This window comes from Miniopterus natalensis, chromosome 2, assembly GCF_054644295.1.
Source record: "Miniopterus natalensis isolate mMinNat1 chromosome 2, mMinNat1.hap1, whole genome shotgun sequence".
Lineage (NCBI taxonomy): Eukaryota > Metazoa > Chordata > Mammalia > Chiroptera > Miniopteridae > Miniopterus > Miniopterus natalensis.
Window position 1 is genome coordinate 113,935,068 of NC_142082.1, and position 17,047 is coordinate 113,952,114.

A 17,047-nucleotide genomic window follows, 5' to 3' on the forward strand; every position below is an offset into this window, starting at 1 on the left:
AAGTAACAGGTTTTATCTGGCACCAGTAAGAGCCTTTTTAAATCCTTGAACTTCTTTTTTTTTAAATTCTCAAGGAAGGATATGTTTTTTGATTTTTAGAGAGAGGGGAAAGGAGGGGGAGAGAGAGAGAGAAAGAAAGAAACATCATTGTGAGAGAGAAACATTGGATCACCTCCCATACATGTGCTGACCGGGGTCTGAACCTGCAACCTAGATATGTGGCCTAACTGGAAATCAAACTCAAAATCTTTGGTGTATGGGACAACACTCTAACCAACTGAGCCACCCTGCCATGGCAGAATCTTTGAGCTTCTTGAGAAGCACATGGATATTATGAAGTTATCATATAATGTTTTAAAAAGTGGGTATTTTGCCCGGCCAGGCATGGCTCAGCGGTTGAGCATCAACCTAGGATCCAGGCGATCGGGGTTCGATTCCCTGTCAGGGCATATGCCCGGATTGTGGGCTCCATCCCCAGTCAGGGGGGCGGAGAGGCAGGAGGCAGCCGATCAGTGACTCTCATCATTGATGTTTCTCTCTCTCTCTCTCCCTCTCCCTTTCTCTCTCTGAAATCAATACAGATATAAAAAAAAAAAAGTGGGTATTTTACTTCACCTATCTTATACAATTTCATATAAATAGACACATGTTCTTAAAAAATGTTAATGTATTTCTGTAAATAAAAATACACTTTTTAACTCATAGTTTAAAGGAGCTGTGCAATGAACTCTCTGTAGTGGATCATTTTATAATGTAGTCACATCCTAATTTAATTTTTGGAAAGTTTGTAAATTTTTAGAATTTAAAATAAATACAGTGTTAATACGTACATTATATATTTCCTTTGTCTCCTGTATTTTAATATCGTAAAACAATAAAAAGTTGAAGTTTGATAGTAAAGAGTCTGTGGTTATTTCTTTGTAGAACCCAGCAGGCTCTTCCTCGAGATTCTGTTATAGAAGATTTACGTTTACAAAATAGATACCTCCAAGAAAAACTTCACGCTTTAGAAAAACAGTCTTCAAAGGATGCCTCTTCTAGGCCTTCTGTAAGTGCACATCTTTCCTTTTCATTTTTTTTAATGTTAAAGTTTAGAAGTGAAATCAATGTTTACCTTTACCTGGCTAAAAGTAATATATGTCTGTCCTTAATATTAATGCAATAAATTTAACTTTTATTTTTAGTAGTTACTGATGTATATTAACTTCTTTAATCCTTCGTATATAATAATAATAAATTTAAGATTCTTACGCTTCTCATAAAACTTCATTACAAGTGATTATTCTAGAGATTTTAAATGTAGTTGTTATGAGTTTGCTGTGGCAAGAATATAGGAAAATATGTTACCACATTATTTCCATCAAACATGGTATGTTCCTAGTTTTCTTTATAAAGAATAATTAATGAATAATTGTTGTATCTTATTTTAAATCACTTAGTGTGTACAATTTTGTTACTTTTTTTTCTTTTCTTTGCATGTTTCTTCTCCTTCTTCTGCTTCAAGCAGAATCTGTTACGTGAAACAACTACTCTTTCTACCCTTTCTACCAGTGTTAATAAATACAGGCACAACATTTTTCACAAAAAGAACACTTTACACAGAAACAAAAAGAAACCCCTCACAGTGCTCAGAATTAAAAATGGGAAGGGCTTAGATGCCAGTGACAACTTATATCATCGGGTACCTAGAAATATTCTACAGTATTACAGTAACAAAGAAAAACACAAAACAGAAGATACTGTAGATCGTACTGAGTTACATATATCTGAGGCCAGACCAGACAATAAATCAAGTCCATTTAGGCTGAATAATGGTACCGTGGCCGATTTTAACTTCAGTTTTGAAAATGACCCAGATCCTGAAATTGAGAAAATTAATCAAGACTATCGTAAAAATAATAAGCAGGAGTATAAAGTCAAAGAAGAGAACGAGGTAGTCAAGAATGGGAAAGGAAAGGGACACCCAGCTGAAGACGCAAGTCACAGCAGCCGCACGGATCCAGAGGAGTCTCCCGGGAAGGAGCAGGATTCGGCCACCGTCGCGGCGGCGGTGAATCAGTGTGCTGAGGAGGCTGCGCCGGCAAACTCTGAGGCTGGCGGACCGGCCCAGCCGGGAAGTGACGGGCCCCAGGTCGGGGTGCATGGCAGTCCTTTATTTCTTTAGTAGCTGAGTTTTCTTGTAGCAAGTAGTCTACGTATGTAGTGCAAACAAAAAAAAAATAGTTTCTAGGATTGGTAAAAAATTATTAATAAACGTCTCCCTAAACCCTAACATTTGACTAGTGCCTACAAAATTAGTGGTTATGCATTTCCTAATTCGTTTTTGTACTCCCCTCTTTACCATTTGTGCTCACTTAAATGATTAGATTAGATACTAGAATAACAAAAATAAGGCACTTTAGAGGTTTGTTTTGCCTTAGAAATTTCTAATGCAGTGTGCTGTAAAATCCCACTACAAGTAATATTTCATACAGTGAATAATATCAATAAAAATTTGTTATGATACTGTGTGACTTTCTAATATACATAGCAAGTTCCTTTGGCGGTCTTTTTGCCATGCATTATAAAGACACTTTTTTATAATGAGAAAAGGGAGTGTATATGTATCGCTATCCATGTTGTGTTAGACTCTCTGCCTACGTTTACTACCCACAGAACTTTGCAGAGTATTATTCGTGATTTACATGGGAAGCTCGGGGAATACGTGACATGTCTAGTGATCAAGAAGATGCAGAAGAGAATTTAAATGCAGTCTCACAGCCAGCTGTGCAGCGTATGAGCTTTCTGTGTGCACACTGCTCTGGGCAGTTTACAGTGCAGTACAAAGTAAGATAAGCTTGTCCCCGATGGAGATCAGACAGCACTTACCTTTTTTCACCCTTCCCCTGGCGATGTTTCAGTCACCCAAGTCCTCGGAACATCGATTAGAATCAAACATCTAAATGTTAAGAGAAAGTGGATGAAAGTTAACTCTTATTTCTTTTGTCAGGCTCATAATGGTTCTTTTTTCCCCGTGGGTAATAAGTAATTGAGAATTTGAGGCTTCCCACTTTATAGGAAAAAGTAACCAAGCACAGATTTCCCTCCCAAATAACCTGTAGTTCGGAATGAGAAGTAAAAATGAACATGGATAAAACCCAAGGCGGATTCCTGCCAAGAGAAGTGCAGATACCGTGTTCCTGCGGAGGGAGTGATCCCGTGGGCTCAGGGAGTGAGGAAGCGCTTTCTGAAGGAGAGGGATTGAGTCCCGGGTTCGTAGGCTTGTGCGTCTCAGTTCGTTATGGCTGCCGTCACACCACCAGATCTGGTGACTGAAACAACATAAATCTATGCTCAGTCCTGGAAGCCAGAAGTCCTGATCAAGGAGTCAGCAGGGTTAATTCCTTCTCCGGGATTCGAGGGAAGCATCTGTCCCTGGCCTCTCGCTATCTCCTACGTGGCCGTCTTCCCATCTTCACATGTCTCTCTCTCTTTGTTACGTGTCTGAGTCCAAATTTCCTTTTTGTACAAGAACACCAGTCGGGTGAGGGCCCACCCTAATGACCTTATTTTATTTTCTCTGAAAAGCTCTATCTCCAAGTAAAGTTATTCTGAGGTACTGGGGTCTAGGATTTCAGCATGCACTTGGGAGTGGGTGTGAGTGAGGTATAATACAGTCCATAAAGGGTAATAATCATACTTTATGTTTACACTAAAAAAAACATTGTAAGTTAGTTTAGTTGTTATGAGAGTGTATTTGGAGGCATTCATTGTATGTGTGGACATTGTTAAGTCATACTTGACTTCGCTTTCAATTTTAATTAAGATATACTACCTTTTCTCTTGCAAGTTTTATATTCTTGTTTATTTTTAGTTGTTTTCTCCAGAGCTCTCCAATTTTCTCATATTCCTTTGAGGAAAATGTTGCATTTTAGCATAGTGTTTTCTTATTCAGTATGTCTTATATGCAGCTTTTATTTATTAAACCTTAAAAATATTCCTAAAAATATTTTCCTAAAGACTTCAGAAATAGAGTCAGATGATCATTGGCAAAAAGAACAGGAGCTTCAGAGGGAAAACTTGAAGTTGTCATCTGAAAATATTGAACTAAAATTTCAGCTTGAACAAGCAAATAAAGATTTGCCAAGATTGAAGGTAAATTGAATGTTCTTTATTATACTTAGGAAATCTAATGTCTGAAAACCTTTTTCTCCCTACTTAGTTGTTATGCTTCCTGTATTAGTTCATGAAGAAGTGAGAATCTCATATTCATAAAAATACCATGGTAGCGTGATACTTTCTGCATTTGCTCATTTAACGGTTGTTTGTTGAGAGCCTGCTTTGTGTCAAGCACTCTTCTGGGACCTGGGAAACAGCAATGAAAATAAATTCTTGCACTCATAGAACTTACATTCTGGTGGGGAGGGCTGATAAACAAGTACATAAGTCAATATATAGTATGTCAGCTTATGTTAAGTGCTAAGGAGAAACAGCATGGTTGGTGTGAAGGGGGCGTGTGGGGGATAGGTGGGTGTTTGAGGAATTGCGATTTAAAGCACCACAGTGCCCTGGCCAGTGTGGCTCAGTTGGTTGGGCATCATCCTATGCACCCAAAGGTCACTGGTTTGATTCCCAGTGACGGCATGTGCCTGGGTTGCGAGGTCGATCCCCAGTAGGGGGCATGCAGGAGGCAGTCAACCCATGTTTCACTCTCATATTGATGTTTCTTTTTCTCTCTCCCTCTCTCTCTAAAATCAGTCAATCAATTAAATCAATTTAAAAAATAAAATCAATTTTTAAAAAATCTTTAAAATACCCTAGTAGGGGAGCTCTGGCCGTGTAGCTCAGTTGGTTAGAGCATCGTGACGATATATCAGGGTTGCAGGTTTGCTCCCGGGTCAGGGCACATCCATTCTCTCTCTCTCTCAAATCAATAAATAAAAATAAATAAACTATGGCATTAAGGGAAAGGCTTCCTTAATTAAATGATTTTTTAGCAGAGAGCTAGAGGACAGATAAGGACGTGGGTTATGCAAATACTGAAAAAAGAGTTCCAGACAACAAAAATAGCAAGTTCAAATACCCCGAGGTAAGAGGATGGTTGGTGAATTTCATTAACAGTTGTCACACTAAAATATTAGGATATCGCTAAAAAAAATAAAATCTTTAAGTTAAAAATATATTAGGATAATTTTTCTTTAGAAATTTCATTTATTTTGATGTTGATAAAAAGTTTATCTTTGGTTTTCCAAATCTTATCCTATTTATGGGAACCCTTTTTTTCTCTTGGCTGGCTAATTGTTTCAGTTCTCTTTTTCAACCTAAAAGAGTAGCAATCTGTTCATTCCACTGGTAATTCCACTGGTATAATTAAGCTATTTGCTGCTTCTCATTCTGATTTTCACAGTTAGAACCAGTGTTAAAAGTTCAGTTGTCTGTTTCTCCATACTAAATGGGTATCTGCATGTGCAATTTATGGGACAGTTAAAATCAGAGTCCTGCCCAGCTGGCATGGCTCAGTGGTTGAGCATTGACCAAGGATCCAGTTGATCCTGGTTCAATTCCCAGTCAGGGCACATGCCCGGGTTGCAGGCTTGATCCCCAGTCGGGGGCGTGCAGGAGGCAGCCGATCAATGATTCTCTAATCATTGATGTTTCTCTCTCCCTCTCAACTCAAATTTATATTGAACATTAAGGCTAAAATGTGGAAAATATTTCTTGAAGTTCATATACAAAATATGCTTGTATTTATATACTTTAATTCAATGTGCCTTAGTTCAAAATCCTTGTTACTAGAGACCCACTTGTTGAGTTTGGCTGTCCAGTTAGAGAGATTGCTAGTTCAGATGCATTGTTTGTCTTTTCTTTCCAATGGCTATAGCTATGTTAAATTGTTACATGCTTGCTTTAATCTTACAGAATCAAGTAAGAGATTTGAAGGAAATGTGTGAATTTCTTAAAAAAGAAAAGGCAGAAGTTGAGCGGAAACTTGGCCATGTTAGAGGGGTGAGTATGGGAGAATATGCCATATATTTGTTTTGGTTTCAGGAGTGGTAAGCTGGAAATGAAAAAGTAAGTTTTCCTATGTTATAATAGTAGTGATACACCTTTACTAGTTAGTGCCTACAGTATCCATTTTTATTCTGCTGCATCTACAATGTAAAACATTATTAAGCTTTTCTGTGTTTCAAGTTAATGCATTTTGTCATCTGTCACGCCTTACATGCATTTTATTTCACTTGTACTCCACACCATCTCTCTTTCTGTTGCATAGCCCTCCACACCTTGAAAACATTTAACTTTCAGAAATCATCCTTCCGTCGCTGAAGTAACTACTAAGTGCTCCTTGGTCCGGTTCTAACATTTTGTAACTATTTATGATGTCCACGGTAACTTCTTAGTATAATGCTCTGTGAACATGTTCCCCAATTTTTTTGTATTATTGCATTTTTCTTTCCATGTATTTTCTATTTGCTTTTTCCAATGAATAAATGTTGCTTATGAGGTCAGGGCCAAATATTTAAGCCCCTGTTGATATATTGTTAAGTGGTACAAGTAGAAGCCATCATAATGAACAAAAACTTTGTCAAGTAATAATATTAATATATGATGGATTTGGTAAAAATATTGAATGTCATTAGAAAAGTATTCAAAACAAATATCTTGTTGACTTGGCCACATTTGTTTCATAAATAAAACTCCATTTGTTCATTTAACATTTTCTATGTAAGTTCATTATGACAGTATGCAGTATTAAAATTATGGAAAAGCTTATACTTTAGGGTTATTTATTGCAGTATGAATACTGAATAAATGCCAAAAAAGTAAGATTCTTTTACCTGACTGTTAAAAAACTTTTTATTTTAAATTATAAGCAGTTGAACTTATTAATTGCTGACCCATCTTTTTTGATAACTTTACAACAGGTGTTTTATTTCAGATGTCTCTTCTATTTATATTGGAAAGAAACTAAACTTCTAATCAATGGCTCTTCTTAAAGAAAAAAACCTTTATTATGCTGCAATTCAAATTTGATAACTCATGAGCTCTTTATAGACACAATTTGTGTGTGTGTGTGTGAGTGTGGGGGGCGGGGGGGTTTTATTCCATATAAAGCAAGCTCTGGTACACTGTAATGAGCATAGCTAGATAGAATATTTAGGTTCTTAGGTTTACTTATTTGGAACAGACGTCAAGAGTAGAGTATTTAAGCTGCTACTTAACAGCTGCATGACTTTAGGAAAATCAAGTCCCTGAGTCTTGATTTTCTTGTAGGTAAAGTGAGAATTATAATTTCTATCTCAGAGGGTTATTATAGTGATAAATTGAAGTAATACAAGCTTTGGCTCAGATGTTAGGAATCAGCAACGTGGGTATGGTAATGGGCCTGTTATGTCATTGATGCTTTATATTATACTCTTTAGAATATTTGATTTAATTAAAAGTAAATGTATTCTTTTGTAGTCTGGTAGAAGTGGAAAGACAATCCCAGAACTAGAAAAAACCATTGGTTTAATGAAAAAAGTAGTTGAAAAAGTCCAAAGGGAAAATGAACAGTTGAAAAAAGCATCAGGAATACTCACCAGTGAAAAAATGGCTAATATTGAGCTGGAAAATGAGAAATTGAAGGTAATACTTTAAATATCATTTGTTTGGTATATTTTGCTATTATACTTTTTATTAATATTTCTAGGAAAATTTAAATATACTCCAATTACATAAAATGGCTTTAATGGCTGCAGGAGATATTTTACATGTACAGAAAAACTTACTGGAAACAAGACTAAGAGTAGTTAGAGTAACTCTCCTTGTTCACTTTATTGTTTTAACACTAATCGTTCTTACTCTGGCAGCATAAAATAATTATCTGTGTCTATTTTCTAAAATATAGATGCCTAAGCCCCCATCCTGAGATTGATTAGATTACTCTGGAGTGGGCTTTACCATTGGTATTGGGATTTTAATTTTTTTTTCAAGTCATCAGATCATTCTTGTGTGTAGCCAAGGTTGGGATCCTATGCTGTGGATGACCAGTATTAGGTGGAAGACTAATTCTAATTATATCAAATATGATCTCTACAACTACTTTGAATTAAGTTTTATAGGTTTACAACATCATCTTTTACTTTATTTCATTTTTTAAATAATATACAGCTGTATTTTTTATTGCTAGGCTGAATTAGAAAAACTTAAAGTTCATCTTGGACGACAGTTGAGCATGCAGTATGAATCTAAGACCAAAGGCACAGAGAAAATTGTTGCTGAAAATGAACGGCTTCGTAAAGAACTTAAAAAAGTATGACTTTCATTAGTGATTATAATTATTTTTATGTTAATTGACTAATACCTCTTGGAAAAACTGAATGAAAAGTTGATGACATGTTTATTCAAAGTAGTTATTAAGACTTGTAGGAATTATGTTTTTTGTTTTTGCGATCCTTTCACCGTGAGGAACATTGGAAAATGAAAACCTAATAAATTAAGAGGCAGCATAATGTAGAAGTACATGGCTGGGATTTGAATCCCAGCTCTATCATTTATTAGCCGTGGTAACTAGGTGAAGCCACTAACCTCTATCCCCAGTTTCCTCATCTATAAAATTGGGAATAATAAGTGTATCTGTTTCACAGAGCTGCTGTAGGGTTTGAGTGAGTTTTTGTACATGACTTAGAACAATGCCTGATGTGCAATAAGATGTATATGAAACTGTTCTGTTAAATGAGCAGTAAATTCCTTTCTAAGTAGCAAAATATATTCCTTGCCCAGACAAGTAGGTATTTTTCTTGTTGTTAATCCTCACCTGAGGATATTTTTTCCATTGCTCTTCAGAGAGAGTGGAAGGGAGAGAGAGAGAGAGAGAGAGAGAAATATTGATGTGAGAGAGACACATTGATTGGCTGCTTCCTGCATGTGCCCCAACAGGGGCCAGGGATCAAGCCTGTGACTCAGGTCCATGCCCTTGGCCGGAATCAAACCCGGGACCCTTCAGTCCGCAGGCCAACGCTCTAACCACTGAGCCAAACCGGCAAGGGAAGTAGGTATTATTTATATGGATGATCTACTGAATAAATTGAAATTAGTATTTTTAAACTAGTTATCTGAGTGTACTGTGAGGCCAGAGTGATACTGTGCTTTGAATGTGGGTGTTTAATAGTGGAAATAATCCGTGGTACTTACACACAGTTTATGTTTATAGGTAGGTCTCTCGAGTATTGGAGAGTCAAAACAAAACATCTTTTTAATGTGTAAAGACATAAATTCTCCATTGTTCTTAAATATTACAGACAAACAAAGATGACAAACTTAACATAACCAAACAAAATGACAAATTTAAAGTAACCATTAGAATAAAATACTTGTAAATATATTTTTCTAACCTCATTTAAATGAGCTATTCTAATTATTATGATTATATTGCTTTTTTAGAGTAATAAAACATTGGATTTTTATTAGAATTTTAATCAGCATTTAGAACTCCAGATTTTTTATTTTCTAATTTATAGTGATAATTTTAAATATACTGCATCTATGACAACAGTATTACATTTTGTCATAATATACTAATTAGCTTTTAATGACAGGAAACTGAAGCTGCAGAGAAATTGCGGATAGCCAAGAATAATTTAGAGATATTAAATGAGAAGATGACCGTTCAACTAGAAGAGATGGGCAAAAGGTTACAGTTGGCAGAAAGTAGAGGCCCACAGCTTGAAGGTGCTGACAGCAAGAGCTGGAAATCAATTGTTGTCACAAGGTTGGAATAAGTAGTTTAAGTCTTGCACAAAGTTTAATCAGTTCGAATTCTGCTATTATTGTTTTAAACGAACATTACTCTCTCCTGATTAACTTAGTTCTTTCCTGGTGAAGCACTTGGTTGTTTTAACATGATACTTACTCTTTTTTGGTCCTAGCATTGCCAAAGAGTCTCTTTCTTCCTTAAAGTATTTAACTAATTTGAGCAGCAGGGCATGGGACAGAGCAGAGCTGGGGCTGGACTGAGGGTGCTGGAGCTGGATGGGCATTTTGAAGCTGCTATCAGCCATGAGCCTAGACTGATGGTGCCCAGCTTCTCCTGGGCACTGCTTTTGTCGAGCTACAACTCAGCTTTTTGTTGTGTCTATTTTCTACCTCAAGAATAAACCTGGCACAAATGAGCTGTTTTGTCACATCCTATGGCATACTGGATCTGTGCTGTGCTTTAATTTTGGTATTTCATTCCGTGCAACTTACTCTTCACATAACCCCAAGGGATGAATTCAGCATCAGCTTTAGCATCTTACTAGCCTCTGCTCTCTGGCGCTTGCTTTTCTACCTTCATGAACCTTTTCTACAAGTATGTGTAATTCCTGACTGTTAAGTAAACTTCGTGGCTATGAAAGAGGTGATGGGAATTCACAAGTAAACATTCCTGTGTTCATTGCCACTATCACCACAGTGGTTCATCATGACTGATGAGTCAGTAAAGGCTTTGGTGTCATTCCCATTTCCAGAGATCAATGAAATCCTGCCCATGTCCTTTCCCATTAAAGGCATCCTGTGTTTCTTGTGTTCTTTACATCTGCTGGCCCCATTTCAAAGGCAAACTCATCTTTATCTTCCCATATTCATACAGTTCATGTAAAAAGGGTCTATAAAGTTTATAAACATTTGAGAGTGGTGGTAATATTTAATTGAAGGTGACTTTGCCTTTCAGATTGGGAGGTTTTTTGTTTTGTTTTTTAAATATATTTTTATTGATTTCAGAAAGAGGAAGGGAGAGGGAGAAGGAGAGAGAAAGAAACATCAGTGATGAGTCATTGATCGGCTGCCTCCTGCACGCCCCCTGCTGGGGATCGAGCCTGCAACCCAGGCATGTGCCCTGACTGGGGATCAAACCGCGATCTCCTGGGTCCTAGGTCAATGCTCACTGCCGAGCCACGCTGCCCGGCGTAGATTGTGAGTTTTACCTGAGGATTGTTCAGGAAACTGAGCACCGGAGGCATTCAGTGAACCCTCTTGAAAGACATAAATCTTAGAATCCACTTGAGAAAGAAGACTCACTCTGATCCTTGGCCTCCAGCTTCTCTAAACATACCAAAAAAAAGTTGCTAATGTGTGTAGCTAGGATCCATGTAGGCCTTATACTGACTGCTGAGACAGGCCAGGTGCGGCAGAGCTGTTTTAGGTTGGGTGATCAGAGGAGGCCTCTGATTGGGTGCCATTTGAGCAAGGAACTGAATGAAGTAAAGGAGTGTGCTGCTGATATTTCGCCACTTTAGTCGATAGTCTTTGTTAGAGTAAGAACATTGCCTTCTAATCTGAGTTTCTAAGATTTATTAAAGCTTTTTGAATGTATTGAGAGAATTTTTCTTGCTTGTACTGTCCTTACCTGATTTTGCTGCCAAAGCATTCTTTTTCTCTGAAAAAGTTTGAATATTATAAGCATTGTCTCCCTTTAAGGTGTTATTATGTGCTGTAAAGCCATTTTAGTACAATGTTTTATTTTTTAATGTCTTTATTGATTCCAGAGAGGAAGGGAGAGGGATAGTGAGAAACATCAATGATGAGTCATTGACCGGCTGCCTCCTGCACGCCCCTGCTGGGGATCGAGCCTGCAACTGGGGCCCGTGCTCTGACCCAGAATCAAATCAGGATCTCCTGGATCCTAGATCAATGCTCAACCGCTGTTTTAAAAATTTTTATTGGATTCTGGGTTGTTGTTTTTTAACTATTGATCGTTTCTTTAAAGCTACAAATCTATTCAGATTTTTACAAGCTTCATCCCTTCCTGTCATAGGCCATTTCTCTCTCTCATGCTTTTGCACATTCTTTCTTCTTCCAGCTGTGTCCTTTTGGTTTTGTTCTACCTGGATATCTCCTTTTTTATTTGTGTGTGTGTGTGTGTGTGTGTGTGTGTGTGTGTGTGTGCGCACGTCTATGAAATGCTTTGTGATCTTTAACTATATCCCTAAGAATATCCAATACAGAATTTGATATTCTGATGAATTTTACTTCCAATTTTTTGTTCTGCGACAGAAAAGGTATTAATTTTAATATTTTACAGTGATCAAATTCAGGCTCCACCCTTGTTTATAACCTTGGGAAGCACCTCTTTTTTAATTGGCTTGTTAGTTGGGGATACTTAGTCCTTACTGTCCCCTAATGCTAACTAAATATGTAGCAAAATATTTGACTACAACAGTGTAATAAGATATTCTTCATTATTTTTAGTGCTATAATTTGAACTGACTTAAATCAATGAAATTATTTTCCATGCCTATACCAATTATTTTTCTTTTACTTTTAGAATGTATGAAACCAAATTGAAAGAGTTGGAAACCGATATTGCCAAAAAAACTCAAAGTCTTATCGATCTTAAACAACTTGTAAAGCAAGCGACAGAGAGGGAACAAAAAGTTAAGAAATACACCGAAGACCTTGAGCAACAGGCAAGTAATGTAATTTTTATTTACATGATAAAATAATGTATTATAACTCAAGCCACTCCCTGAAGCTGTCTTATGTAGATAAAAATGAACTCGACTAATTCCTGCCCTGGAACGCCCATCTGAGTGATGACACCACCATTCACCCATTTGTTTAAGCTAAAATACTTGGATCATCAACTCCTTTTTTTCTCTCACATCCCGTTTTTCATTCAATCATGTCAGCTCAGTTTTCAAAATTTGTCCCAAATCTGATTTCTCAACACCTCCCACACTGCCAGTCTAGTCCAAGCTGTTCTGTCACTCCTGGACTATTGCAGTAGTCTCCTAACTGCTCTCCCTGCTTCCACTCTTGCCTCCCTTCACCTTCTCCCTTCCCTCATCTATTCTCCAGTTTCCAAGCGATCCTTTTAAAGCTAAAGCAAATCATAGCAGTCCCATCCTTAGAGCTTTCCAATGGTTCCCCATTACCCAGAATAAAACTGTAAAGTTCTTTTCATAGCCTGTAAGGACCTACGTGCTCTGGTATCTGGTTCCTCTCTAGCCTCATTTTTACTTTCCCCTCACCCACGGTGATCTAGCCACATTGACCTGTCAGTCCTTTGATCAAAAATTCTTTCAAGCTTCAGGGCCTTGCACTCGTTTTCCTTGTTTGGAACAGCATTTGCCCAAATATCCCTGTAGCTCACCCCTCACTTTAAGCCTGTTCAAATGGAGGTGCCTTAGACCTTCCCTACCCTATACCTTCCATCTCTCTATCCTCTTACCCTGGGTTATTTTTTTAGATAGCCCACCCTTCCACCTGGACTGTTTTCACATCACATCACACACACATTGTCTTTCCTCACTGAGACTGTAAGGACCACGGGCACATGCAGGAAGGGATTTTGCCTGCTTTCTTCACTCCTGTGTCCTCTGTGCCTAGGACAATGCTTGGCCTATAGCACTTAATGGTCATTGAATGACAACTGAATAGAACATGATGGATGTGTGCTCATGTGTGCTTTTGAAAACCCAACTTTTAATAATATGCTTTATTAAAAATGTGCATCTTTATAAATTCTCATTATTTTCATGTCAAACTGTTCGAATTTTTCATTGTGTCCAAAGATTGAAATTCTCAAGCATATTCCTGAAGATGCTGAGACAGAGCAAGGCCTTCGGAGGGAGCTTCAAGTTCTTAGGTACATTATCTCTGCACATGACAGCCTTTTTCTTATCTTTATGTAGCCAGGTTTACTGTATCTAGAGTAAGATTTTTCAGCCTTGCTACCTAAAAGGCTTATCAGCCTCATTTTATTCTTCTAATTCTAATCATTCTTTTACATGACAGATGCTAAAAAAAACAGTAAGCCAGATCCTAATTTATAATGTAGTTTAAACTTTCCTAGTAGCATAGAATGTATTAAACTTTAACTTTCCAGAGGCAAATATTAATGGAAGAAAAAAGCCTTTACTACCAGGGTTCTGTGTAGCGTCCTCTCATGAGGCTCTTCCAGTAGGAAAACTACTCTTGAAAATGACATCAGTCAGATTTTCAGAAAAACGTGAAGAATTTTGATGCTCTCTTGAGAATGTAGTATTGCAGCAGTGAAAGTAAATGAACATCTTTATGAATATCAGCTAGTTCTAGGCACTGTACATTACACAGTTCATACGAAATGCCTGTATATTTTGTGGAACAATGTTTTTGGCTTGTGTTATTTTTTAATAACATTATCTTTGTGCTCTAGATTAGCTAATAGTCAGCTGGAAAAAGAAAAAGTGGAATTAATCCATCAGATAGAAGTACACAAAGACCAAAAAGGAGCCGAGAGCACTGTACATGGTAATGTATTTTATAACATATTTACAGCATGTTAGGTATCCCAAGGTTTTGAATTAGGGTTTGCACTGTTTGCTTGTTCACAGATTTCTGGTAAGTTTTTAGAGCTGCCTCTTCCTCCATGTAGTATTGTTCCCATCGAGCCCTTTGCAAGTACTCAATGTTTTCTTCTTGTGTTCCAGGTAGGTTTTAGATTTAATCAGGATACAGTGCTGAGCAATGATTGCTGCTTCCAGTTTTTAAGTATATGCCCATTTAAATCCTTTGAACATTTTCTTCTATTATTGTAACCTTGTCAATTTAAAAACCACATATATGTAAACTACATACATAAGTAAAAATATACTTTTTCTTTTACAAAGTAAAGGAATTTCTATCCCTTTACCCTCTTCTGTTTGCAGTCAGAAGTGATTACTGGTCACTCCTCTATTCCTGTGTGCTTATGTATGCATATGTACATATATCCACAAAGTATGTGCACATGCACACACACACACACACACAGTTAGCTGATCCTCATTATTTGCAGATTCTGGATTTGTAAACTCACCTACTAAAATTTATTTGTAACCCCATAATCAGTACTTGCGGTGCTGTTGCAAAAATACAGAGCAGTGAAAAATTTGTCAGAACATTTTCTCAGATGAGATCCAGTGAGGTGACACTCTGCATTCTTGTTTCAGCTCTCATACAGAGATGACCAGAGGATAGAGACAGGAGGGAGCAGTGCAGCTTAGGGCAAGAAGCGATGGTTCTGGGGCCAGTTAGACTAGGTTTAAATCCCAACTCTGACACTTGGTAGGGGGGCAGCCTCAGGAATGTCACTTGACACTTATGAACCTTGTTTTCTCTTTTGTAAAACAGAAAATAGAATCTACCAGAATGGGTTGTTTCCAGGACTTAAGATTATCTGAGCTGTATGTGTTTGTGTCTGTTTAGCTATAGGTATAGATTATATATCTGTATATATTTTCCCCTAAGAGCAGTGGTTCAGTATTCACTAATACATTGTGTTGACTTTATAGACCATAACTACCATAAATGAGAATCGAGTGTTTGTACTGATAGCTTGATGGAAATGCCAAATTCTGTGCCAGAGAATGATAAATCTATCATGTATGAGTTGTACCAGACACTATGCTAAGTGCTTTATGACCGTTTTATAATTTCTCATAACCCTGTATGGTGGGTACTGTTGTTTCCCTTTGGCCTATGATAAACAGATTTGAAGAGGTTAAGTTACCTGTCCCCAAGATCACAATGGGAAGAGGCAGAGGCAGGGGCAGGATGTAACCTAAATCTAGGAAACTCCAAAGCTTCTCTGCATTCCCTGCTGTTGACCACTATGCCGCTTTGCACCTGGGTGACCAAAAGTACATATAATCTCCCCCAACAGTGTCTCTCACAGCAGCTAGCTTGGTGTCCTGGACTAGTCACAGTAGACCAAAGACCTGTTAATGCTGCTGACATTAGGCAAGTTCTCTCTAAACCTCTTTACTCAGAGGGAATTTCTGAACCTCCATATTTCAAACATTAAGGCTCAAAATCAAACCATAACTGTTCTGGAAATTCTAAAGCACTACTTTAATATGTGGTAAACTAACTTTTGTGAAATGCTACATATTACCAATCTGTATAATATATAGCAGCCCACTGACTAAAACAATCAACTCAATATAGCATCCCAAGTGATTAAGAATCACTTCTGTAAATCATTAGCACTTTCTGCAAAGGTGAGGGAAGCTTTGAAAAGTATGATTTTGCTCTGCCTTCCAAAGGAAAGATGGGTTCTGCTGACTATTCCCATGAAAAGGGTGGGGAGAAAGTGTTTCCTGTCTCCACCTTATACTCAGAGGACCATTTCAGGGGACCTTCATAGAATATACTTCTTACTCATTCATGGAAATGTGTTTGCTGCCCATTATTTTCCTAAACTTTAGCATTACTTTCATAGTTTTACCCTTCAGTGGCTGCAAGATGACCATGACACATTATAGGTGTTTAAAGAAAATAACGTTTCTAGCAGACAGCAATTAAGCAAAAATACCACTTGCCCATTGATTCTCATCATAAAATTAGGTATGTTATCTCTGGGGAGAAACCCATAAATTCAAAGCCCTGGTGCTGTTTGTGTCCTTATCTTTTCCACCTGAGTATCAGGACTTATTCCTGCTTGTGTTGTCCATCCTGCCTAGCACGTTTTTCACGTGGCAATTACAAAATCAGTGCGCAGTGACCTGCGTGGAATAGCCAATGCTGCTGGGTAAGGGGCATTTGGCCCCTTATGTAACAGCCTGCCTATTCTCCTCTTGTCCTTTTAGTACTTAACAATTTTCCTGATTTAGAATTTTTCTCTGGAAAGTTTCTTTCATGTGAAAAATTAACCTCACTTTACACTTCTAATATCTGGCAGATACCTTTTCTCTGTCTGCTATGGAATTATAGTACCTGATGGAGGTAGCCGACAGTATTCACTGCCTAGAGTTTCAGCCATAAAATGCTGTATTTTCCAGGCTCTCATTTCATAAGTTTTCTCCTTATTCTCTAAAATAAGTCCTTTAACTTGAACTCAGAGTGGGAAAAAGCTGAGTCTAATTTTTATTTTTTTGGCAGATCCTGATCAACTAAAGGAAAAGGTAAAAGATCTAGAGATACAGCTTAAAACCTCAGGTCTAGAAAAGCAGCATTTGAAGGTAATTAAATATTTAATATATCTAATTATAGTATTATAAATGTTTTGTGAAAACAGCTGTTGAAACTGTTCTTATGATCACCATGTTTGAACTTTAAGTATGTATCATAAACATTCCTGGGATTA

At 37.4% G+C, this 17,047-nt stretch overlaps 1 protein-coding gene across 2 annotated transcripts in view; it reads left to right on the top strand.

The window, feature by feature from the left end:
• Positions 1 to 17,047, top strand: part of CEP290 (centrosomal protein 290) — an 85,435-nt gene that overhangs the window by 66,470 nt on the left and 1,918 nt on the right. For both annotated transcript variants that reach the window (XM_087814506.1, XM_087814505.1), the window contains 10 exons: positions 925 to 1,048; positions 4,000 to 4,134; positions 5,899 to 5,985; positions 7,444 to 7,608; positions 8,153 to 8,275; positions 9,561 to 9,733; positions 12,266 to 12,407; positions 13,515 to 13,588; positions 14,138 to 14,232; positions 16,843 to 16,922. In XM_087814506.1, coding sequence (XP_087670632.1) covers positions 925 to 1,048; positions 4,000 to 4,134; positions 5,899 to 5,985; positions 7,444 to 7,608; positions 8,153 to 8,275; positions 9,561 to 9,733; positions 12,266 to 12,407; positions 13,515 to 13,588; positions 14,138 to 14,232; positions 16,843 to 16,922 — 1,198 coding nt within the window. The remainder of the gene's footprint in view (positions 1 to 924; positions 1,049 to 3,999; positions 4,135 to 5,898; positions 5,986 to 7,443; positions 7,609 to 8,152; positions 8,276 to 9,560; positions 9,734 to 12,265; positions 12,408 to 13,514; positions 13,589 to 14,137; positions 14,233 to 16,842; positions 16,923 to 17,047) is intronic.